At 31.7% G+C, this 27,804-nt stretch overlaps 1 protein-coding gene across 4 annotated transcripts; it reads left to right on the plus strand.

Moving 5' to 3' along the window:
* Positions 1–27,697, plus strand: LOC123710816 (DNA-binding protein D-ETS-4). 4 transcript variants are annotated; one of them, XM_045663052.1, is made up of 6 exons: positions 1–209; positions 18,509–19,277; positions 19,703–19,857; positions 22,376–22,520; positions 24,748–24,897; positions 26,716–27,697. In XM_045663052.1, the coding sequence occupies exons 1-6, from the start codon at positions 171–173 to the stop codon at positions 26,904–26,906; spliced, it is 1,449 nt and encodes a 482-aa protein (XP_045519008.1). In that variant the 5' UTR covers positions 1–170; the 3' UTR covers positions 26,907–27,697. The 4 variants fall into 4 exon arrangements, with proteins under 4 accessions (XP_045519008.1, XP_045519007.1, XP_045519009.1 ...); XM_045663051.1 differs by lacking the exon at positions 1–209 and adding an exon at positions 12,230–12,340; XM_045663053.1 differs by lacking the exon at positions 1–209 and adding an exon at positions 16,012–16,187.
* The last annotated feature ends 107 nt before the right edge of the window (positions 27,698–27,804 follow it).

A 27,804-nucleotide genomic window follows, 5' to 3' on the forward strand; every position in this document is an offset into this window, starting at 1 on the left:
GCCGCCTGCGCATACAACGCCGAAGCACTGCCGATAGCACTCGCGCACGGCGGAATTTTCAAATATAAATAAAAACGGGATGAAAATTTTCTCTATCAACAAATACTGCGGAATGGACTGATTGTTTACTTTACAAATCTATTTTGGAAGTGACTTTTGTTTACGATAAAATGTTGTGGGAGAACGGTCTAACTGAGGAGTCAGAAACGGTGAGTTTAATTTTTTAATTGTGTTTTGGATATTTTATAGCAGTTATGAAATTGAATAGTAATAGTATATAGAGCTTCTTAGTGTGCGCGTGTACATTTGTGTGGGTAACTTTCTAGTTTTCGCTCGCTGCTCGCGACTCGAGTCTGTATTTGCATAAAACGTGAACGGTTTTTCATAATACAACCACATGGGTAAAAGATCTTTGTTTTGTTAATTCATAGCACATCCCGTGAGCTGTGACATCGTTAGAAATTACTTTATAAGATGTAAATTTCTGTTTTAAAGTGTGTGATTCGTCACGCGTCGCTTCGGTCGATAAACTGGCCAGTGGTCACTTGTTGGAAGTTTTCCATTATTTTAGAGAAGATGACAGATGTGGAAATGTTTGATAGTACGAATTTAAGATACCTTTTGTAATTTGTACCTGTCTTGAAGATAGTTTGAGACAGGATAGATAAAGGTTATTTAGCATAAATAAAAAAAATACATATACAGATTGTATGTTTTTTGGATGTCTAAGGGGAGTTAAAATATTTAAAATACACAATTTTTATGATTCTAGTTAACAAATAATTTCATATGTTTAACTGTATTTGTGATATTTAATTTGACCCTTCACTTTACCCTTTCATAGATTAAGTAAAGTACAAAGTACAATTTGGCAACATAGATGGCGCTGCCTTGAAAGAACCAATATAAATGTAGGAAAATTTATACATTTAATTTAGTTTAAATCTTATTAAATTCTAAATAATTTAAACTGAATGTATATTGATAAACCACGAATCCTTTTATACTGGTTATTAACTTACTTTACTTTAAAATAAACATTGTCCTCAAAATTAAAAATGGCGACTCATTTTGACTTGTTTTATTATACTGGCAATGGTTCTGCTATTTTAGACACTCAACTGATATTAAAATTATATATTTTAACTTTAAACAGTTTTGTGTAGGTTAAATAGATTTATATGTTTCTGTTTTTCTTTAAAATTCAAAAATAAAGGTAATAAAATAATGTTGTAAGTTATACTTAGTGATTAAAGTGATAAAGTTGTTATCTCTTAAGTGCTTTATTTACGTAGTTTAACATTTATTTTGCTATAATGAAACAATAATAGGTATATATAAGTTAAAATTTATTAAGAAAGAATACTTAAAATAATATTTATAAGCGCCCTCTTGTAATATAAAAAGGAAGTAATCGCAAAAGTATTTGAAGACTAATATAATAGTAGTAGCAGTATCATAGGTCTCGTTGTGATAAGTGACTTATATTAGTGTTATACTAGATGGATTTATTTGAAGCCAGTTTCTCACTAAATATATTTTTATTATATTATTCATTGACAGTAGTTTTACGTATCTATAAAGTTATTTCCTTTCTGAACTTTCTAGATCATTTTAGTTTTTATCGCCCCTGTTAAGTAGTGTATTACGCAGTTTATTCGGTGTCTAGAACATAGGTCTAAGGTGACACACACTTAGGGTGATATTCAGAGTCGAGACTTAGCTTGTTTCTTAACGGTAAATACTGACATTGACCAACGTATTCGATTTTGACTTATCGAGATATCACGCCTTTGAATCTTACCCTAGGATGTCAAATTTATGGGACGCCAAAATACTAATACGACTACCAACAACCAGCTAGATGATAATGATATCATCAGTAAGTTTTCAGCTTAGGTTCCCGTTAATTACGTGCCTCAAAAACCTTGTCCAATATACACCTGATTGAAACTGGTTTACTCGTAACTTTCCAAGTGATAGTTGTTTTATTAATATCATTTTTATCTTATTGTTGGTGTGATTGTAACTACTAACAATCAAGCGATCAGCGATTGTTCATTTATAAGAGCTTGTAAGAACTTGTTAGCGTTATTATGCAATTAGCTTTAAAGCAAGAAAATAAAAAACTATCAGACGCAATAGTATGACAATGTACTTAATAATTAGATACCCTCGTTGATATTCTTACATATACAATAATATAATTTATAATATTATATATATGTAGTATAGTTAGGTATATTGAAAGAAAAATAAAGTCTATAAAATTAAAGTTTGTGTGTTGTCAGTTTTAAAATAGTGGAAGGTTGTAAATAACCTAATAAATCTTTACATAGTAACCTAATATTTTATGTGCTTCATTGTTATGACAATTTATTACATTTTAACTGTGAGTTAATGAATTCAATAATCAAAAGATATTCTTCAAATATATTTCACTCAGTCCTCTTATCATTACTTTACAGGTAATCAGACACTTGTTATCGATTGTTTTATAATCATATAAACCAATAACTGTCTGGAAATAGAACGTCACAAATTAAAAATAATGCCATTTGTTTAAAATATGAATTTATATGCAAATTGATTTTGTGCCGCAGATAGACATTAAGTGTCGTTTTCATTATTTTATATCTGTGCCCCTACACTCCACTTTATTTATTTATCGATTTAATATTATTTTTCGATTTTCGTCATGCGTATATTGCTCGCTCTACATCGCTCTCTTTGTCTATTAAAGTAGAGAATGGAAAGAAAGAGATACGCAAGAAGTTAATGAAGAAGAAGAAATAAGTTGACAGGCTATTCTCGAATAAAGATAAGAATGGTTTTGTTACATTACGTGGTTAATTGTCAAGCGGGGAAATTATAGTATTATGTTTGTTTTTATTCAAATACTTACTACTTCTCAAGTATTCCATTACCATACTTTTTCATATCTGAAGTGGAACTTTATTGACACAACCCCTCTCCGAAGCTAACGGGTGGGTGGGTGCCTCGCCCAAAGTTCTCTGCTAGCTTGAGAAGCATTGCGCCAGTTTGGGTATGACGATTTCTAATGCTACGAAGTTCTTCATATATATATTTTAGTGTATACTTCGCTCCAGTTATACTATGTAAGGTCAAACCAAAAATCGACAACGAGCGGTTGACGATTAAAAAACCACAGAGACTAATAGTTAAAAGTTTAAAACTATTTTCTTCTTGTTAATTAGATAATCTAGATTCTAGAGTGTGCGTGTTCAGTCTTCATTTATACAAGAGAGGTCTTATTATAGCTTTCTCTGTTTTCCCCACTATATAAATATTTAATTGCTGAATTTAGAATTTGTGATTATGTTTTCTTGATTTAAATGAAGTAATATTAAAATTTATATTTATTAAAAACTCACCAAAGAATAATAAAATATTGTATTCGAAATGGCCACCTTGGCTTTTAAAGAGGCCTCTAATCTGTTTGGCAAGGAATCTATTTACGCAATGTTTCCCAGGGAAATTTTACCACTCGCTCGAAACATTCTTTAAGATACTCAAACTTACCGTATCGTTTAAAGTAGGCCATATCCACTAAAACTGTCTATAATATGAAGTCTAAAGAGTTGAGGTCTAGGCTAGATGAGGCCAGAGGATCCAAGACTATCTTGATATACTTTGGGTGAAGTTTTAACTCTTTTACACAAAAATGTAGTTTTGTGACTCCGTGATAAGACACGCTCCACCAAACTATCACTAACGCAGGATCATAGCCACGTTGTACCTTTCCGACCAGTGGAGCAGCTTCTTAAGAACTGTGAGCGTACACTGTCATTTTGGTTATTGTGTTCTGAATCGTGAGAAAATTTTAATCGGTAAAGACGTTATTTCTCTGTTTTTCACCTGTGTACAGAAGCCGTTTCGATCGATCCGCTCTTTTTAATTGTAAAGATTGATCTAGATTGTCCTGTATATCGACGATAAGAACCTTGCTTCAGGTCTTGCTTTATAATACGCGACAGAGTCCTAGCGGGAATCTTCATTTCTCGCGATAAGATTTTTTGGTTCCTAAGGGGGCTTCGACTATTTCTGGCTTTAACAGCATTAACAGCTTTTGTAGTTCTAACAGCACGCAGTCGTCCAGATCTTTTCAGGTCTTAGACAGACGAAGTGTTGTTGTATCTGTTGATAATATGATGTACGAACATACGGTTGATACCAAGCTTTTGAAGTGTCTGGAATATTACCGGCGGCTCCATACGCACTTTGTATAAGGCGATCACTGCATATGTGAAATGGGGCAAAATCTAAAGATTTTAAAATAATGTACGTGTTATAAACTCAAAATAATGAAAAAGTTGAAAGACAGAAAAGTTTTTATGTATCAGTATTTATAGTCAGACTAATATAAAATTATTATAAAAGGCTTATTATTTGTAATATTATTTAAAGAGGATAAAATCATAAAATAAAATAAAAAACAAAATTAATAATTAGTTTAAAAAGAATACAGGGAATTTAAAATTTATATTTTTATTATTATTATGTGATTAAACAATAATATAACATAGTAAACTGATTAGGTAAGGTCAAAATGATAGAAGACGATAAAAACTAAATCTGACTTGTTATCAAACGTCCTTGCTAAGAAATAATAAATAATACTGAAATTATCATTAAGTATTGCGTTAAATACGGTATTATATCTTTATATTTTTGTCAGGATAGTTCAATGAACGTAGGACGATGAAAAATAGCCAATTACACATAAAAGCCTACAAAATACTTACTTAAAAATTAATTTAACCAACCACCCAAAGAGTATCAAAATGTGTACCACGCATGTCACGTGAGGCGTCATCTGTGACTTTGACAATTAACATTTTTATTTCTTGTTAAGGAATTTACGTTTAGGTAAATAATAAGAACGCAGTGGGGTGCAGGTTTTAATAAAAACAAACTAGAATTGAAATAGGGTCGTGACTTCAATGCCATGGATTTGTCAGATGTTACCTACCAAATGTCAAAAACACGGATTCAAATTTAGTGAATTGCGCATACAAGTGTGTTAAAGTAAGTAAATCACCCGTAAAAAATTATATATTAATTAATTAAAAAAATATTATTCACATGCTTATAGATATTTTTTTATTTCTCAAGATATAAGCGTTAGTCATGATTTCCCAATGAATTCAATTACAACACGTTCAATACAATACAAAGGACATATTCGAATCATAAAAAGCCTGCAAAATACCATCAGCAGAAGCGTATTTACAATTTATCTTGTATAATAACAATAATATTACTATTATTAATATAACATGAATACGTTAAATATATAGACTTTATTATTCTAAAATAATTTTATTAATCTTATTAACACATGTAAATCGAAACGTCGAGTGTTTTTAATCATAATCAAGATTTATATAGGGTTTTTTATTATTCTATACATCATTACTATATAATTCGAAATAGATCATTTTTAAAATAAAAAAAAAACGACCGAGCGAGTAACTTGGCACACTGATCTTACAATTGCAAATCGTATTTGCTGATAGTACATTGTATTTAAATAAGCTTAAACGCCTAGAAATAAATATTAGCAACATTCTTTCTACGTATAAGTCACCCAGTGTGACTGTTACGCATACCTCAATAATTATTTTCCCACACTCAGAGGCCTAGTTATTTTATAATAGACAATCGTTGTCTTTATCTAATTATTATAAAAAATATGTTACATGTTAAAGAAGACACAGTTTGAAAGCTAGTTTAATGTTATAATGTTTCATCCCTCGGACCGCAACATCATTACGAGTATGTTATGTTGGTTTTTGAGAACATTTACTAGAAATTAAAAAATAACAGTAATTTTCATAAAAATCTATATTATGTACGCACTCAATCAAGAAATATACCAACTAAATAATCTCTCATTACAAAGCGATGCTATAATAAAATCATTTTTTTATTTATTAAACAAATTTGGTGTCAACTTTTTAGTGTTCTAATACTAATAATTACTTAGTTTTGACACTGTGATATCATATAATTAATTCAAAATAATATTAGCACTTACTCCTCTGACGCAACGACCCAAAATTAGTTGGTTCATTATGCCAGAGCCTTGGCTTCCGAGGCAAGAGAACGCTACCTTTGACGGTCTTGCACTGCAGCTTGCAAATCGCTACTTGGAGCTCGAGCAAGTCCTTCTCCATTGCGTCTTTTCAGCGATAACTGGCCCGGTCGAGGGCCCATTAGTATATCCAGATTTGCATTCTGGACACTCTGGTCCTCTCCCATTTTCTTTTGGTCCAGGGTGAGTAAGTTTGGCTTCCCTCATTCCGTTGGGTTGCGGTTGAAAATAATTAAAGCAATACATTTTTTATGCAGTAGTTTTATAATCACAATAGTCTCTAGTACAATACACTTTATTTCGATACAATTATTCAAAAAGTATATGCAACTTTAACATTGCGATTTTAATATATGTAAATCGTTCAAGAATTTAGAAATGGAACGTTAAAACTAAAGAAGCCAAAATGGCGTAACTTCGTAAAACAGCGCCTTGTTTGCGGTCAGATTTTCACCGTTTATCGAGGTCGAGGACACTGGCTTCTGTTTTCACGTTACGTGACTTGAGTTACTTCTTTACTCTACACAAAATGTTTATGGAAATTAATTACTTATATGGCCTTTGACGTTATAATGCTATTTTCATACAACCCTTCTAAATTACATATTTATTGAAAAAAGCTTTCAATACTCACAAATAACAAAAAGGGCCCTTTAGGGCTTTATTTATAGTTCGTTATAATTTTATTTATTTCATTTGATTCTAGTAATTCGTCTGTTTACCCTAGAGTGTGTTCGGAGTATTAAGAGTAAGAAGTCTTCTTCAATATTGTTTTATGTCGGTCATGTCATGCCCAACTTCCGTTTAAATTTAATAATTATTTATTTAACGTCAATACAACATAATTTAATTACTAACCCATTAATGTATGTCTCATTTAAGTTAATAAATTTATCTTTACGAGATTGATTATGAACCAAATATATTATAGATATATACCAACTTTATAATAAAACTTAGTATAGAATTTAAAAAGTATACCCTACTAAAAATAACAGTGACACTACAATTTTTTTAAAGGTCTGCCGCTCAGATTTCTGTTCTGTTTTGTGATCATTTGTTTTTTTTCTAATAGGCAAGGAGGTGTTTGGCCTTCTGTGTACACGCTGTCATACACGCGGCCGACTTTTTGGAGCTAAGGCGTGCCGTTACCCTACGATGTTTTTTTCTTTCCTAACCTACGGTTTAATACCTCAGGGATTCAAGTCATACTCTTTAGCCTATAAGCAAATACTGCTCCTCAGTTTTAAGAAGATTCGTCAAAACCACCTTCGCTAACTACGGGAACTTAATGTTATCATTACAGTCTTTAGGTTTATTGTGACAAAACGCGATGCGGTAAAGATATAAAAGGCTTTCGCATCTTACGAACCTTAGTGAGTCATTGTGTTACGAAAGCTGTGCTTAAAGAGGAAAATAGTGAACATTGCAAATTCCGATTCGGTTAAGAAATATCTATGAGTCAGAGTCGATTGAAATGCAATTTGTGTTAGTAATCTGGTGTTTCGGAAGGTTTCCGATTTTTACACTAATGATAAATTCTACCTTGAACGAAATCAACCCAATATATTTTATACTCGTAGTTTTTCAATTTAGTTCTATATTATAGCTGAACGAAGAAGTCAGGAACTTGTGGTAAACATTTTGTCAGTCTTCGGATATAGTAGCGGAGATATAAATTAAAATGTTAATAATTTATCAGCGCATCAGAAGTAGTCGACATACATAATAGCGCTACAACCTTTTTAGGCCTGGGCCTCAGATTTCTGTATCTGTAGGTGATCAGCGGCCTGTGCCTGACGCACGCTGTCGGCTTTTTGTGTCTAAGGTAAGCCGGTTTCCTCACGATATTTTCCTTCACCGTTCGAGCGAATGTTAAATGAGCACATGGAACGAAAGTCCATTGATGCACAGCCGGGGATCGAACCTACGTCTTCAGGGATGAGAGTCGCACGCTGAAGCCACTAGGCCAGCAAAAAACTAAATATTTAAAAAAATTAAGGTAAGATCTTGCGAAGAATATCTCACGTATAAAGCAAAAACGCTTGTTTAAGTTTTATTATGCATTTCATGTAAAGGTTCCTGTTATTAGATCTATGTGTTTTAGTACATTTAATATATATTGTTACGTATTATTATTTTTTTTTATGATATTTATAAAATCGTAATAATCATATATAAAATATAAAAATTATTTTGGAAAACTTGTTAGTTTTTAACGCGAATGCCACATATGTGTTAATATCTTAACAAATTAGCAATGCTACCGATATTTTTATATTTAACTATAAACAGAATGAAGCTCGCGCAAATTTTCATTTTTAGTGTTTTACTATATAATATAATATTATGCCTTATGTGTCACAATCTTTCGTTGTTCAAGTTAAGTTTACATTAACGATAACGACCTTTGACTACATGAAAAACACTATGTACTATTTAAACACAAACTCTATATCTTAATTCTTGTGTATCTCGATTTCCCCAATTATAAAAAAAATTAGGTTCTATATGTAAGCTTCAATCAGCCATTACCTTGTCCTTTTTACTCTCGTGTAATTTTTCTAATAACTAAACGTGACAAAATATTACGATCCTAAATAGATTAAAAAGGTTTAAAACGAACAAACGAAATAAACAACCCATATATTTTTTATATCCCTTTTTACCTGTATATTTATTGTTATATGCTAATACGATACACAGATTTGGCTAAAGTATTAATATAACATACCCAGTATATTACTGATATCGAATAAAATGGGCAATAACTTCTGTTTAGTTTTCGAATTGTCATGAAGAGGGAGACGCAAAATTGGACTCGGTACTAGTCTCCATTAGAACGCGTGTTTAAATCCTGTCGGTGTAATGATATAGCTTCTACTTTTGTTATAGCTATTGTACGTTGAAAAATAATCGGTGTGTGTCAAAGACGCTAAACGCGACTCCCAAACAAATATTGGATTTAACATGTGAAGACCACCTCATCTTCGTATAAATAAAAATTAATAATCAATGAGACATTCAGAAATGGGTTATAGCGCCAGCAATGGTTTTTTTATAAAGATATACTTTTTGTTCAAAGAAAACTCTAAGACAAACTTGATCACGACTTGCAGAGTTTTTGTGGATATAATAGGTCCAATGTACGCATAATATCCAATCGATTTAGTGAAAGGGAATTTGCGTCAAGACACGACGGCCTTGTATGTATTATACTACCTACGGAACTGGTTCAGCTTGTCCTTTAAGCTGTACCTAATAATTGATCTTGTTTAATAACAATCAATTAATGGTATAAAAAGATTTCAATTGTTATACATCGTGTTACATTACGCTTCCGCCTGCTAATTGCTAAAGTGAAATACGCACCTCGAAATGAAGTAGAGATGGCAAATTGTACTATTTATACTAGTAAAGAAATACATATGTTTTTAATATATTACTTTTTTATTCGATTGTAAGTACTTTTTCGTCGCGTTTTAGCCTTTTTGATTTCAAAGAACAATTAAATGCATTTCCAACCTAAAACTCTTGTTTATAAAAAACTGATATACGGGATGAGATACCAATACGGTTTTTTTTATTTGCATATTTGACTTTTTGTCCCTCTACCTATTTCTTCATAATAAATTTCGATAAGAAGTGTCAGTGCTCTTCCTAAATATAAGTTTATGTTAACCAAAATTACAACAAAAACATAGTTGTTTAAGTTAATACTCCATTACTTTAAATGAATTATTAGTATTTACAAGTATGGATCAACTTATTAGTATATACGTACCTACAATCAATTTTATAGTAGTTAAAATATATTACTTGAATACTTCTTTCAATAATAAAATTCTAATTTATTTATAACAATTTCTAGATTAAATCTATTAATCTTTCGTGAGTTCCAAAAAATATTTGTGTTTTATATTTATTAAATCGTGTGCACGGTCGGCCATTTTGTGGCGAAGCGGGAAATCCAGCCTTGAAACCAGTTAGAGCGCAAGCTTTGTTGCTATAAATTCTAAATGAAACAAAATCACAATCATGTTTTAGTTGATTTTAGTTGTATCCACTAAACCTATTTTAATATTAATAAAAATAAAATTATTATATGAAAAATTATAGATATAAAATCATATATATTTATTCTTATACAAGTTACTATTTACGGTTTTACACGTGGGATACACAATTGCATACATGCATCCTTATAAGGTTCTTAGGGTAAATTATTTGGACATTATTGCGTTTTCTGATATATTACAATATATCATATACATATATATCTCCAAGTGCTTTCTCTGCTCCATTCATTCTTTCGTTAAATAAATATGTTTATGACTCGAAATACTTTGGATCGGAATGTTGATGTCAGTTTGTTTTCACTACTCAAAATCTGAACGGACCACTCCACCACACCACACACTCCACACCACCACCTCGGTCGTTTACCCTGGTTTAGATGAAATAAAAAAAACTGTAGTCAATGTGACTGACAGACTGCGTTAAATTTTATATAATATTTAGACATATTATTTACCTAAACCTTTCGTGGTCCATCTCAAATAAATGATAATATTTAGGAATATAGATTGGTCACAAAAAGTATTAAAATTAACAGTCTTAGGCCATCTTAGGTTTACGGATGACATCAATATTTTAGCAGAAACTCCCAAAGAATTACAAGCAATAGTTTCGTCCCTGGACAAGGCGAGTTCAAATATTGGTCTAAAAATAACGCAGCGAAGACAAAGAAAGAAGCCAAATATCAATATTATAGGAAATAAAATAGAGTATATTGTAAAATATACCTATGTATGAAAACAAATTTCCTTTAATAAAAATAATAATGAGGACGAAGTGACAATAAGGGTATAAAAAGCTTGGAATAGGTACAGGTTCTAAAAGGAAACTACAGCCTAGATCTAAAAAGACTGTTATGGACAATAGCATCCTGCCATGCCTGGTCAATGGGAGCCAAACCTGGACGTGGAGGGAAGAGTAAAGTCGAAGGTCACTCGTGCCTAGAAAGCAATGGAGAAGAGGTTCCTAAAAATAAAAAAGATCCAAAAAATGTAAAGTGACCACATCAGGGCGAAAACGATGATCACCGACGCGCTTATCCACACCTTGCAGCTTAAATGGAAATCGGAGGGCGGGCGTCAGTTTTCTGTGCCAATACACGTCATATATACTTGGGTTTAATACCGGTTTCACAATGATTGCCTTCTCCATATGAGTAAGTGTTAAATGGTATGAGGGTGTGCAATTATTTAATCAATTACCGTCAAAAATTCACAATATTAGCGCGTTTAACAAATTCAAAAGGGCATTAAAATTACATATCAGAGTGAACATAGTAGACTAAAATTTGGACGGCTAATTGCGACGTGTATCTCGCTCATATATACATAATATTATGTTTCTCACGTAAATAAAATACATTTTTGTAATGAGAAGTAAACTTTAAATGGGAGTATAGAAAGAAAACTCTATTCGAACACACTAATTAAGACACACGTCCAAGACTACTGAGCCTTTTGACATAATTTACCTAAGTCGTTAAGTTGTAGCATGTTAGAGTAATATTAATACAGTCAAAACCGTTTACAACGACGTCGTTTAGAACAACATACCGGTTAGATTGACCAAAATCAAAGGTCCCGGCTTTATTCTATTGTATTAGGTACTTAATAACGACGTGATCAGCTGTTACCACTATTGGTTTTTACGACCAAATATGAGTAGTCCCTTCGATTAACAGATATTGACTGTATTATGTATTGGCAATACAGATATTACCAATGTCGCAGCCTTCCTCTATATTAACATCTGCATACCAAGATTTTGGCAATAAAAAAATTACTAATGAAGAAAGATCGGTCGGTATTTTAACTTAATTTGTATCTTTGCCAATTAACTTTGCCAAATTCATTTGGGGATTTATCAAAGTTATGAAAATATAAACATTTGAGTTTAATTGTATTTATTTTCCTCGTTGGAATGCGCACCGAATAGAAACAATTTAGTTATCGCAACGACCTTTGTACTTTATGATAATGCGGCTGATAATTTCATAATCAAAATTATCATTTTAAATTTGAATACACTGGAATTGATTTGTTAGCAGTGACACGTCTTTATAAACGACTTATCAATTTTTTTATAAGTGCAATGGTGACTTTTTTGGAGGTTGAATGCAGAGAATTTGGATATTATCGTATTCAGGTACTATATAATATGTCTTGTAAGTGAAATTTATCAACTTTCAAGATATTTTTAAAAAACATATGCTCATTTTCTTATATTTATATATTTTATTTCTGGGAGCATGACTATAAGTAGTCGTAGTATTTAAAAAGACAGCTCTTAATGAAATTTAATGACTACAAAAATATAATATTTTATTTAAAAAAAAAACAATAAAAGGAAGATATTATTCCAAGATATTATCCTAAATATATTTATACAATAAATAATAAGTCCATATTTGTTTAACAGTAATGATGAAAACCATTAAATTATTTTGTGGATAAAATGAGTAACGATAACTTTGAATAATATAGGTTCAATTACCCTATTTTTAATTAAGTTTACAATTACTACGTTGCCATAGCAACCGTTTTCTTTATTTAATTTTTACAATTTTGTTAACATTGATATTATTAAAGATTTAATGAGTACAGAATTATCATAAGCATAAATTGTTCAATGATTCCAAGATTATATGTCACAAAAAAACTATTGTTATCTATGGAGGCATAGATAACAAATACAAGATGCACGTGTCGATTTTGTGGTAATCTGGCCCATCCAAGTATTATATTAAAAGGGAATAATACCGATAAGGTTCCAGCAGTTATGTAGATGATGTCACGAAGTACGCGTAATTCGCTCTAAAAATAGATGACATTTTGGACAAACCAAGTTCTTATTGAGTGGGCGGTAAAGCTGTATTGGCAATTCCGATTACATAACCTGTGTTTATAGTAATTTACAATCGAAGCACGTGCCTAGGGTTAGATAACCCTTTCTGGACTGCAAAGCATGTGTTAGGTGAATGTGCAGTTTTGAATTGCATTGATTCTATGAATCCTCTATATTGTAATATTGTGTAATAAACGACATATATTACGGGCGTTTGACTGGAACTTATTGTTTGATGCTATTAGAATTTAAATGTAATCGTTATTTTCTTAATACACTTACTGGCTGACAAAGAAATCAAAAAGGTTTTGATTCAAGACTTTGCTCCATTATTAAACTAGCCAATGTTGCAAAAATATATTCAAATGTATTGTGTACAATATTTTTTCAGTTCTATTATAAGTTTTCTTGGAGTAACTATGACTTGACTCTACGAACTTAATAATGTCGCACTCGCTGAGGCTCAATAAATACGTCAAATATAGTCGTCACTAATAATGATCCTTGCAGTGTGTCATGACTTTTCCTTCTCAATTACGTCTCTACATTGTAGTAACTTACAATATATGTTTGCCATATCATTGTCTATACGTAGTATTAAAAAACTAATGGACAAGCAGGGGTAAAATAGCAAAGGCAAAGTTGCCCTTTGTATTTTTTGTTTCTTTGTATTATTAGTATTTTATCAAAACTTGCTATGAGTCTCAAATGGCGACATTATTCCTTCAAAATCTTTAGTTTAGGCATGAAATGCCTTTATGAGATCTCGAAAATAGTGCTAAGGTTTTAAACGTAAACAAGGTGAAAACTCAGTGTCATCTTGTCCATCTCCGAATCACTGTGTGCACTGATATGTACAGACTTACAATTATCAATAAAAACAAGTCCTTAAAGATGAACTTTTTCTCTTATCTGTACTTTGCAAATAGACGCTAACACGCTAGCCTACGCAAATGAAAAATTCTAAGAAAACTTAAATAAATCAAACATTTGTTATGAGGGTAATAAATATTCAACTTTATCCCATCGAAATAAGATGAGTTATTGCTAAATAACAAAACGTTTATTGTGTAAACAATTATATCACGGACAAAAGTTTTTCCCACGTGCTTCGTCTTAGATAAAATTAGAGAATGAATGAAGCTAAGTAATGACGTCATTGTCCAATCCAAAAGGTTTATAAGTGTTTGACCGCGATTGTAGATTGAAAAATTTAGTTTCCACTAAATGCCTTAATCAGGAGATATATTTTTATAAGTACAATATCTTCGATTATATATTAAAGATGTCTATGGTATGGTAATATTGACGAAGCTTTAGCAATTTTTGGTTATTTTATGAATACATTTGGCTTATGATGGAATAAATTGTAAGGCATTTTACATATTAATAATATATAAGCGTGACGGTAATATTGAATGTTTGCTAATAAATAAATTCAACTCAAGACTAAATTTTGAGCGTCACGAGCTCTACTTAAGTTACGTCAATGTACAAAATATCATTAAACTATCATAATTCAAAGAGGATTCATAAATAACGCGTTCTTCCCTATGATACAATTCACGTGATATTTAAATTAGTCTACATAATAGTAGGTGTTAATTTATATGTAATTATGCTATATTGGACCTATAACATTAGGTGAGACGTTAAGTACGCTATGACTAATGTGTACAATTGTTAAACGAGTGCGCTACTTGGAAAATTATCATAGCCAAAGGATATGCTAAGGTTTTTCTTAATAGGATTTAATGGAAATAACTTAACGTTTAAATATGTATACTAAATGTTAATTTATTATAATACTAGGTATTAGTAATATACTTTTAGGTTAGATAACTCGCTCGTTCGGTGAAGGAAAACATCGCAAAACGGCATGCCTTAGGAACAGAAGGCAGATGACCTATGTGTCTATTAAGAAAATTAATTATTCACGAAACAGATACATAAATCTGAGACCCAGACCTAAAAAGTTGTAAGGCAGCTAGTTTTTTTTAGAAATATAAGGGAAATACTGAACATTACATTTAAAAATCATTTTGCAATAAATTTAGATTCAAAATTCGAAACTTAAAGTTAAAATAAGATCACATAGTCAAAGTCATTAATTAGTTTATTTTATTAATAAACATTCATTCATACAAACTTTTGCGATTGTAATATTAGTATTAATTAAATTAAATATACACATGGGAACTGAACTGTAAATCCCACATGTCACTCGCCTACGAACCGTAGCAATTCGTAGCTTTTTCTTTACGTAGTTCAACCTTCAATTTGTTAACCCTTAAGCATGCGAGTGTTATCATGAAATTGAATACTTTAAACAAATTGAGGTTATAATTAAACTTTGGGTTTGATATAACTCTTGTCAAAGTAAGGAGTTGTGAACGCATAGAAAGTTTGACCTGGGTTGTTATGATTACGTAATACATAATTCAGATCAACGTTCGTAAACCTCAATTTGACAGATACGTTTCGTACAATCGAAATATTGAACAGCGCCCAGAATATACGGAAGCTTGGTTTTCAATAGTATTCGTAAAACCACAGCAGCTGCAAAAAGTAGTGTTGACTAAGTGATTTAGGTACTCAATGCTGAGAGCTTTGATCCAAAAATCGATAACTTCTGTCAAACTTAGAAGACTGACGATTCCTGTGTGAAGTGTGCAAAGCTGAAAAATTATTATCAGAGAAACTTTGAGACCAAGACTCTGATATTTTTTAATATAGTTAAGTACTATGTAAGGAAATGTGTTGGTGCTGCCTACGAATTATTACATCGAGTGCTTGGCGAGACGATTGTAAAGATTGTGCCACCGAAAATAGACAACTGTCATTGAAGTTAATTACTTGTTGACGTATGGATAGTAAAGTATTGTTAAGATGCAGGCTCTATTCAGATCGTTGAAGCGTATTTCCCGGCGTGACGCAGGCGTTCATTGAATCAAAGCCTTCGTGCGCGGTCGCAGCGCTCAGTGGCTGTGTGATCTACTCGCGGTACACACGCGGTAATGGGCGATACGTAACATTGTGTAACCTCTAAACGCCGGTTAACCTCAAACATGGACTAGCGACAACCAGCTGACAGTTTCGAGTGAGTGTTTGCATTTAATTCAAGTGAACAATGGAATGCGAATATCAAGTGAGTTTTAGTGATAGGTCTTAGAACCGTCGTACTGAGAACATAAGGGTTATTTCACCTTATTTATTTACCCTCCTTTTTTATATCTTAGTATTGGAGGGTAGGACTATATTAGTTTTATTTTAATTTTGATGTCAAATACAATAACTTAAAGTTTTTACTCATTATAGGATAAATGTCGTCTTTTTTGTGTATTAATATATACTATACATATTAAATTAAAGATTAAAGTTATGACGTAATCAAGCTCTAAATCATATTTATATGTTAAATTATTATGCTTGACGGTTTAATCTGTCATAGTGTTCGGAATTTCCACATTTAAAAAAAAGTTGTCTAAACATGTTTTAATGCATGCTAAACCTGGTTTAATAACCGTAAAAGGATTAAAGCATAGCAAAATACATTGCAGACAGTTGAGATTTACGCATAATTCAGCTTTATTATCATACTAAATAAAAGTTACAATTGCTTGTACAATTTGTTTAATCGAAGCAAAACTTTGTTATACAAAAGGCTAATGGGCAATTTGACTTTAATCGCACTGAGACATCTAATAACGAGCTTTGTATTGTTATAGTTAAATTATGCTAAACTATTGTTCTCCAGCATTTTAATTTCGTGTTATACGTATGCCAATTTAAACTGTGTTATTAACCCAAGGAAAACGCTTTAGTAACTTACAATTTGAATTTATAACTATCGTTTTTTTGTTTTATGTATGTACAAAGCTCATCTGTCTGTGAGAAAATCGAAAAAAGTCTCATTATTTTCTAACCAATTAACTCTTTACAGTACAGCAAAACTGAGAAATAAGCGTCACTGCTATCGATTCATTGCCAATTGTCATGCATTAGGTCTAAAATAACTTAAACAGTTTCAGAATTTAACAATGGACATTGTATTACTATAGAATAGCATATCTATTTAAACTATAGACATGAGATGTAACTAGAAATAAAAATTAAGTATAAAAGTTCTACTATTTATTGCAATATGGTCAATCTATGGTCAATAATAGATTACAAACAGTATCCATATGTAAAACGTAAAGAATGCGAATAATTCAAATAGTGACATTGACAAGTGATATCTTTAGTCTGACAGTCTATGGGCATAAAGGAGCTAGTTCGTGAAAACCCCAAGGTCTAGTTTAAATTGTAACAGACATTGTCAGGTCACGAATACTTCCGTTTATGACTGCAAACTAATAGGCGATCTCAAATTTAAAATGTATTCCTTAACTAAAAATAACGCTATCAGTATTGCTATCATAAGTTACAGTTAGCCTATTATAGCCAATAGGACCTCTTTTATCTTTACTGTCTTAAAACTTGCTGCTGTAAAAAGTAGGTAAATTTTACGAATATAAATAATACTGGCGCTGATTCAACTTCTCATAATAAAGTATTTGTATGTGCAAAGGGAAAGGAAATGTGATGGAGCTTGTAGGTATAGATAGATATATTGTTGATTTTATTTTGCTTCTGTACGCCTGGTCGACTTGATATCTTAGATTCGATTTCATAAATTTAATAAAATGTTGGTGGTTTCCTACTAGGTGTGTGTACGCCTATATACTTCCGCATACCTAGTATTGGCGCCACAGATTCATTAAATAGTCTGTTATATATAAAAAAATACACTCTTAATTAGTCATGGAAGTCAATATGTATATTTTTAGAAGCATTTTCACGTTCCCAAGTTTATTTGAATCTAGATTGAAAATAAAACTTCTAAACAATCAAATTACAGTTACCATAATTGTACAATGCAAAGAATTTTCCTACTTATACTATCACGAGAGTTGATAAACTGACCTGACCGGTCCTCATCCTTGTAAATCATGCTTAGAAAAATGCGTCAATCAGTCTGATTTTAATAGTTAATCGAGATGGGCCTTTCTTTGTTGAGAGTAAGTTATTTTTATTTTCTACATGTTTTGAAGCGTTAATAGTAGTTGAATTAAATTGGACAACCGTAATTAAGACCAAAGGAACTAATAATGCAGGTGGAAACTGAAATAGCAATTTACAGTAGGCGGATTCGTTAAATATAGGAATCGTTGACGTAAAATAAATAAACAAAGTATGAGAAGCACGCTATGAGATTTTAAGACATCTGGATTTATGCCGGTTCACGAATCTTGACGTAAGCATCATTCTAAGTACGCACTAACTGTTCTAAAATATGTATAAACATTAATTCTATTTTTAAAAAAACTAATTACTATGGACTATTTTGGTTTAAACCGTTAGGCCGAGCAGGCCATGCCCTGTTTTATTACACATGAGGTTTTAAATTGTGTTCATTGTTTACAGATGCCACAGACAGTACCAAGGTCCGGGTTTAGCCCGCCTTCAGCGTCTCAAAGTGAAAGAGCTGTACCAGCGTCACCCTCCGACATACACCATCTGTTGCGGCTCCTCGGTGCAGAGTCTCCACCAGAGCCCATGCTACATTCCCCACCTACACATAACAAGCCACCTCCTCCCTATCCAGAAGACAATCAATTGTTAGAGCGTCTTTACGAATTTGAAGCCTATCCTACACCCTCACCATCCTCAGACGAAGGAAATATTCCCACAGTTGCTCTCCAACCCTCTTCACCTTATAACTCATTCCAATACTCCCCAATATTCATCAAAGAAGAACCAAATAGGCTCATAGTGCCCGGTTTTGCCTCACCTTATCCTTTGTCACCTTCAGGCTCCTCGTACAGCAGTTATAATCAATACTCCTCACCAGCTCCACAACACGAAGAATATATTGATATAGAGGAACTTCTGAAAGAGAATCAAATACTACAAGACAGCATACAACATCAGTACATTACGCCTAAATTAGAAGTCGAAGAGCCAAGAGATCACATTTTACTAAGATCAGCGCTGGAAGATACAACATTCCAAAAAAGACACAATCTGAGACCAATTCCCATAGAACTAGGAACAGTAAAAATGGAAGAAAGCAGTGGAGGTGCTGACAACGATGTTTTGGTGGCACCTGATATAGACCGTATGCTTTCTATGGCCATCGAGCAATCAAAACGAGATGTTGACAACACGTGTACGGTTCTGGGCATATCACCAGGTGAGTCACTTCATATTATAGAGGTCACATATTAATGTGTCATTTTAACATAATAATTGCTAGCAGTACTACTAGGGTACATTGCTATTAGCATAATTAATATAAATTACGTCACGTTTATGGTAAAGGATAATAAAAAAATCAAATATTTCTAAGTAATAGCTTAAACACATCACAACTGTAAATCGTTTCTGAGAATAGATGATTACGCAATTTATCGGCCGTCTATAGATAAATGGAATGAAGATCTTTGATATTAATTACCACGTTTTAAGTTTGATGTCATAAAACTAAATATGAATTAATTGTAAATATTGGTAAAGATGGCGTAGGAATTTTATGATAATACAAGATAGAGAAGTCAAAATGTCAACTACGATAATAAGTTACTTCAAAGAAAGCTTAATAAAGTAATATGTTACCAGATCCAATGCAATGGAGTGCGAGTGACGTTAAATCTTGGGTGATGTTCACGGTCCAACATTACAACCTACCAATGGTGCCTACAGAATACTTTGCTATGGATGGTCCAGCATTAGTCGCCTTAAGTGAGGAAGATTTCAACCAAAGAGCACCCCAGGTATGGTATATTCCAATATGTGTGACTGATTCTTTTGTTAAATCTTTAGCACATAGAAAATTGTGTTATGGCTCTCTATATTATGAATCAGTCTCTTATGTTATTAATCATTCATTTTCTGGTATGTCTGAAGTGTTACTATTATATCAATTATTGCATTTCATTTTTTTAATTTATTTATTTACAAAATATGTTACATTACTGTGGTTTGTATTTATGTAACCATAGCAGTCATGTTTAGGAGCGCGACAAATGCATATAAAAGTAGTTTTTAAATTGCGGTTAAAACGGTTAACGGTTTATTTTGGTTAGCGTTCTGGCTATCTAATATCTGACTGGGTACACCATTTATTAGCCGCGGTAGCAAAACCTCTACGTTCTTTCGCCATATACCTTGTTTGCTCTCGATGTACAGAGCCGAACTTTTGTTTCCGCACGAGTCTGTACATCATGCTCTACTCGTTTTTTAACGTCATCTCGAAAAAAGTGCTCGACTAAAGAGATTTATTTATATCGGCAGCATTTGCAGTGTTTAAAATATCCTCTTTAAAAAAAAGTACTTATGTTATTTATACAATTCAAATTTAAATTCGGATCATCTATAATTTAAGTCACAAATATTGTTGTTGATAATATTTTTAGGTTATGTAATCTATGACCCTGCTATGATTAAGGTCAAATTATCATAGGTCAACATCGTAGAATAATGATATAAAGTAATTATATCGAATTAAATATTCATATTATAGCTATGACCCAATAAAACATAAAATAACTAAATAAAATATTTATTGTCTCGGGGTCTAATAAATATAATACGGAGATATGTTGGTACTACCTTATGATGTAAAGTTCTTAAGGAAAAACTAAAGAAAGACCATTAATTGACAAAGCATCGGAATGGATAATAACTAAGGTATAATATATGTGTATTATATAAACAGTCGTATTGAATAAAACGTAAATATCACCTCAATCGATTGTAACTCTCATTCCCATTTTATCAAATGCCGTTATAATTATTGGCCGCAATTATTATGTATTTTATTGAAAACTTGTAGGCTGTTTCCTAACCTTAAATCGTTGCGTCAACTATAGTTGCGAGTAAGGAAATCCGTTTACTGAATCGGGTTATCATTATGCAATTATTACACAACGTAAACCAGAACTCTCATTGGAAATCCCAATTAAAAGTACAAGGTAATTTTGTAGACCTTGTTATTCCAGTATTCTTTCATACAATTGTTCCTGTAACAGAGAAATTGTAGATTAATAGCCGTACTCATAATCATGAAATAAAACTACGTTAACCATTTAATCGGAAAAAAGGTTATTTTCGCTTTTGTATAGTAATTTAATGGACACATACATATAAGGTATTAGGTAAGTTTTGTCACAAATGTTTAATTTTGCCAATGTAACAATAAATTAGTTTACGCAAAACACTAAAATCTTTTAAAAAACATTTAATACCGAAATAATAAATGGATTACATTTCAAAATTAATAAAGTTACTTTTTTATAGAATCAATTTTTTACGTCAAACATGATATCGGAGAGCTACTGTGGTGGCTCCACAGTCCATCCACTCCACATCTTGAATATAAGTAAAAAGTATTTATCTACACTGCGTAATTTGTGATTAGCGCATTACTAATTATCATAAGCGTTAAGCAGTAATTTGCGTCATTATTTATATATTTGCCCAGTAGATATGACTTTCAATAAAATACAATTCGGTCAATAAGTGTAGATGATTTATATGTATATTTTGTTCCCCACCTCATGTGGATTGTGATACCGAGGTAGTCAAGGGCTAGGTATCTTAAAATTTATATGTTACGTAAAAAGAGTCTCTCAGAAACTAATGATGTCAATTACTCAGGAATTTCCTGATCTATTCCTGGACTGGTCGGTATGCCTGGAAGAATCTACTTTTATTCTACTAGTAAGACCACCCATTAACATTTGTCATATTTTTTTCCTGTTTTATGTTATTGTGATGTAAATTAATAATTATTATTATTAGGTACTACTAGGTTGAATTATTTAAAATATATCATAAATATCCTACACGCGTAAATAAGATTTAGTCATATAAAACGAGTTTCGTATTTTCCTTTGATGGCATGTAATCCTAATATAATGCTTGTAGTGGGAAGATACTTGTCATCATACGCACCATTGGATCGACTTTCTCCAAGGCCGATGAAAGTCGTTGTGATATCAGCTTTTCTATGTTTGCATACAAATCGCATAAACCTGGTCTGCTTCCAAATGTCGCCGAAGCTAATAAAGAGCTTGAGAAGTCCAAATTCATTGAGTACTTGCGAGCTATACATCGTAGTTTCAAGAATTTTATATTGTGCATTATATTATTAAAATCCCTTTTAATTATATATGTATTCTGCCACGGGTGTCATTTTTGATAATATTACACATAACATGGAAAATAAAATTAATGGTATGGAAATAGTTTTGTATGAATCAAAAATTCTCAATAGAAATTTTCTTACAGGCGGGAAGCACATTACACGCTCAGTTAGAGATCTGGAAAGCAGCACGACATGATAGTTGGAGGAGTACTCCGTGGGCAGAGCAAGAGCAACCCTCCCCTAAACCCACGCCAGTTGGTCTTCCTTCTGCTGAAGATACAAGTGAAGGTGTGTAACATTTTACATTGACTTAAAACCACATTTATACCTATACATATATAACCTTGTATAGTAAAGTATTATATTTTTTGGTGATTTTGGATTGGATTTATTGTGTGATACGAGAAAATTTTAATTTTATACTTTTCGTATGAAAAATCCTTTCAAAGTTACGATACCGACTAAATAACGTTCCATTTTGTTATAAAACAACGCACTAAAGCAATACATGATCAACTAAACTACGATGGTTTTAGATTTAGTTTGTAATAGAAGACAAGTGAATAAGCGGGAAGCAATTTAAAAACAGAAATATAATTACAAGTAGCTAAGAAATAATTGACGTAAATAAATTCGAATAGAAATTGCTCGTTTGAACGTGGCACGCCGATACATTGTGATCAACCGTTAGACGAGGACCCACATATGAGACAAACGAGCCATGATAGATGACCAAGAGTTGTTTGCGCTTTACGACGATATACAGACAGAATAGGGACGCTTGATTTACACAAAATGTCACTTGGAATATGACAAATGATGTATTCAATATAATCTATGCAACAGTTATTACAAAACGATATGCGTTTATCGTATGCTTTGTGAGATATATTAATGAGGTCAATGTTGCTATCGTGTTTATTTCATGGGTTTTATCAACCTAGGTTATGTATTTTTAATAAAACCCCGTCAATTCCTTTAGAGATAGGACATCTTTCGATGGATATGGAAAAGAACTTCACTAAAATCTTCTCCGCGCTTAACAAATTCTATGAGTTTATAATATCCCGCTTTTTACTTTGTTAAAATATTATAATAAACAACTACTTCCTAGTTACAAAGTACTATGAGATATAACTATTTATTTTCATTGTCTTTGGTACGTTCGTTCTGCTAGTTGGATTTTAAAGTACAATAAATGCGAATACCTAAAAATACCTATTTATTATACCTAAATGATGAGAAACTAACACTGCTGCACTAAAAATTTAAAGATCAAATATATTTTATTATATTTCTATGAAGCTTCTAATGGCCGGTTGAATATCGATGAAACAGATACCCCACATGTAGGTCGCAACGGATATCAATTAGAATCATGAAAGAAATCAACGTTCCCCTGTTAGGATCTGTAAAAAGGTGTCGATAGTAGCACAGGAAACAGCTATCGACAATTATCTTGATATGGCATTCCTCATAAGGATAGATTTATATCGTAACTCCAGCAATTACAAAAACGAAGCTGGATGTAATAAATCATAAATATTTTATTATGTCTAAATTGATTCCACACGAGTCTTTTGTTAAATAAGTTTTATTTAAAAAAAGGAAAAATGTATACAGTTTTATGATAGATTATTTAGATATCTACATAAAACAAAAAGGCATCTGATTGAATTAACTTGTCGGTCAACCCATTTTAAGTGAATCTGTTTTAAAAAACCTTTTTTCTGTAAAACACGAATTTGTAATCTGACGTTTACATGCTCTGTGTTAATTTGAAAAGTTATGTCCAGTGCCCATTGAAGGTAACTCACGATTTTTATCGCCTCTACTCATTTACTGAATAAATTGATTAAATATGTCCACACACTAATAAATAAACAGTAAATATATCGATGTTAAAAGTTCAATGAATCGATAATAGACTCGTAATTTTAGAAGTGTACTCAATTAAAAGCAGTCTACAGTTATCCATCAATCTAAACTACATACTAAGTAAAACGATGACCATATATGTAATATCCAAGTTTTTGTATCCTCCCGACAGCCTAGATTTTAGAACTTGATCAACGCAAGGTCGCTATCAAGATAGATGAGTTGACATTGTAAAAATATTAAAGAGCAAACCTGTTATTAAACTCCAATACATATGTTAAAAATAATTAAACATTTAATACATGAGGTATTTTTAACTTAAAATAAAATTAACATTGCAAATTCGAATGACTTTCAGAATTATTAAAACAATTTCTGTGTAATTTCTATTATTAATGCTTATTTTTATATCAGTTTTAATTAAATTTTAAAATCATCTAATAATGTATTCACATATAATACTATTACAATAAAGGAACAAGTAAAATCTTTTGGTAAATTTCTATAAAAATACCCATAATATATTTATAAAATATTTTTTTTATGATTATTTTATTAAGATTACGTACAAAGCCGACAAACCTCTTGTTATAAAATATTTTTGGAAATTGACTGTACGAACTATACATTGTTTTAGATGAAGATTCAGAGTCAGCTGGTACGAGTATAAGTCACGGAGGAGGAAAAGTAAAGACAGGCAGTACTCACATACATTTATGGCAATTTCTCAAAGAATTGCTGGCGTCGCCCCACATACATGGATCGGCTATCCGGTGGTTAGACCGAAGTAAGTAATTTATACTTATTTTGTTAACATTAATATTTCAATAAACTAAGTATTGTGCTAAACGCCATTTTTGGTTAATGTATTTGTATTTTGATAATACAAAAAAACGGTATTATTTTATAACTCTAGTCATAACCAACAAATATACTTTAGTATAGTATCAACCTGTGAGAATATTTGCTTAGACGTTGTAAATTATGCAACTTTTTTTTAAAGTCCGTTTTGAATCTCATATTCCTCATCAAGAAGTCTACTCTTCACTCACATAACAAGTTCTTTTACTAGATGATTGGTGTTTAATTATATATCACCGTTTATGTATTGAAATATAACAGTATATATCAGTCAGTTATAAAAACCATATTAATCAATACAATCATTCGACATAACAAGTACGTCAAAAGTATTTTCTGTAAAAAACGTACACACATATAATATATGTAATGACAAAATAATTATTTCCTTACACGACAACGTTGTGGCTGGTAATTAATTAAATAAAAAATATAAATAAATAAAGCGCGAATATTTAAAAGTTAAATGGACGTTGAAAATATGACGGAAGTGTAAAATTCAATTCCCTTCAATTCATTAATAAGCTGATTTACATATTAATAAATCACATTCAACTTTTTTTAAAGCAGTACGTTAAGCATTAAGGTAATGCGTACGTGTGTGTCTAATACCGACGTAGATTATAACGATAGATAGATAATATAATATTATATTACAACGCGCTATACCCAGGGACACATAATGTAAAAAATCTCGGCGATTCCGCAATTTGTTGATATTTTACAAACTTATTAGTAGATATTTCAACAAGAAAAAGGAGAATATAGGATCAATTAAAATACCAAAATAAACGATTCTCAATTAAGTTAAATACCACTTGAACTATTATCCTACTAAGCTGATTGATTTCGGTCTAAGTTATTACAAATTGTAAATTTTGAACAATCTCAATTATCATAACCAGTTTCTAATAAAAATGTAAATTACTCACATGGCGCACAGAAAAAAAGAATTTATTGTACACCGAACCGTATCATTATATCAAAATAAAAAAAGGCATTCTACAATATTAAACTTCAAACAGTTATAAAGTGATATAGCTAAAAAGTACCTCGTACTCGTACAATAATCAGTCAATCATAATATTTTTAAGTTTTGTCATTAGTGGGATTGGTTTATGGCGAATTTTTATCTTACGATTTATTTGTGGGGTTAATTGGTTAAAGCTTTTGCACGAGATCTCGAACTATTGTCGATACAACTAACGTATAAAGTAAACTTGATATTATATTTTCTGAACAAACCTTTGATCAAGCGCTTTGTCTCTTACCATATCGACATTCTCATGCCAAGGTGAGCGAGCCATTTACCATCAGGTACTATACCTGCAGGCATAAAGCTCTCTTAAAGGTAGCTTCGTGACTCGCCTAATACCATAGATATCCGTATATATTGTTATAATTTATATTAATGCATTCTATTTTTGGTATTCACGACTACCTACTGTTATGGTAATTTCAACATAGTTTCAGTTTAATGATAAGGCACAAGTACAAATATAAATCTGTCTTATTTTGCACGTCATGTGAAATGTACATTACGTTTAATATTAACTACATCATCACCTATGATCCTGTGCTTAAAATGGATGGATGGTAGTTTAATGCTACAATTGCAACATTTGCTGTCTTCGCAAACGTATTAATCTGATAAAAGAAGAGCGTGCGCCCGCGCACGTATCTAAGTACCCAATTATCATGCACGTTCAATCAAACAATGGTTAATTCAAATGTTGTCACACAGGTAACGGTGTCTTCAAAATTGAAGATTCAGTTCGTGTTGCCAGACTGTGGGGGAAGAGAAAGAACCGGCCAGCTATGAACTACGATAAACTTTCGAGAAGCATCAGGCAGTACTACAAGAAAGGCATCATGAAGAAAACAGAGCGAAGTCAGCGGCTCGTCTACCAATTCTGCCATCCTTACTGTTTGTAAATTATGAAAGTAATGCCATTGTAAATAGTTGTATATAGTGGTTCGAGAGCCGCGGTAATGCGGACAAGTAGAAAACTGTACGAATTTTAAAACTTTAAATTCGAAACAGTTGATTCAATGTCTATCGGTGTCGATTCAGGCGAGTACGCTTTAATTGAGAAATCGATTGAAATCCCTCCATACAATTCGAGAAAGGTAATTTTCTCTAGAATTCTATTGGACGGGTAATGATTGTGTTTAGAATTAAGTTTTTTTTACCGACGACTAGAGTACGGTGGTAATCGATAATCGTTCAATTGTACTTCGAAAGTCGGTAATGTTTATCCCATATATCTATGATATATTTCTAGTACGTTCTATGAACTTTTAGGTTAGTTTGTAAATAAATCAAAACGTGTTATGTGAGATTATTTAACGATATTACTAGTATAGGTTTGGATTATTGCATTATATGTGTACGTTATATGAAAGATGTTTACAGTAGAGTAAACATAGGGACACTTGCAATTTAGTTTTATAATAATACCCGCGAAGTATACGCGAATGAACGAATTTTGTGCCAAATAGATAAATAGATCGTCTAATTTATTCGGGACAAAATTAATATCGGATGTATGTACCGATGTAAATGTAACTTATGTTATTATCAAACGGTGTTGGGTCGTCTAAGTTAGATTAAGTAAATTTAATTTGACGCAGTTAGCGTTCATAGGTTTTATCCGACCAAACTAATAATATATGAATCAATAATGTAATATTGATATGAAATAAATGGCCATTTAAAAATGTTATTTGAGTTTTAATATTTGGTTAATTGGTTGTTGATAAGGTGACCTCCTTTGAAATCTTTGTGTAAACGACTTCATATTTTATAATGACAGGACTTAAGTCGTTATGT

Source organism: Pieris brassicae, chromosome 6 (assembly GCF_905147105.1).
Source record: "Pieris brassicae chromosome 6, ilPieBrab1.1, whole genome shotgun sequence".
Taxonomy (NCBI): Eukaryota; Metazoa; Arthropoda; class Insecta; order Lepidoptera; family Pieridae; genus Pieris; species Pieris brassicae.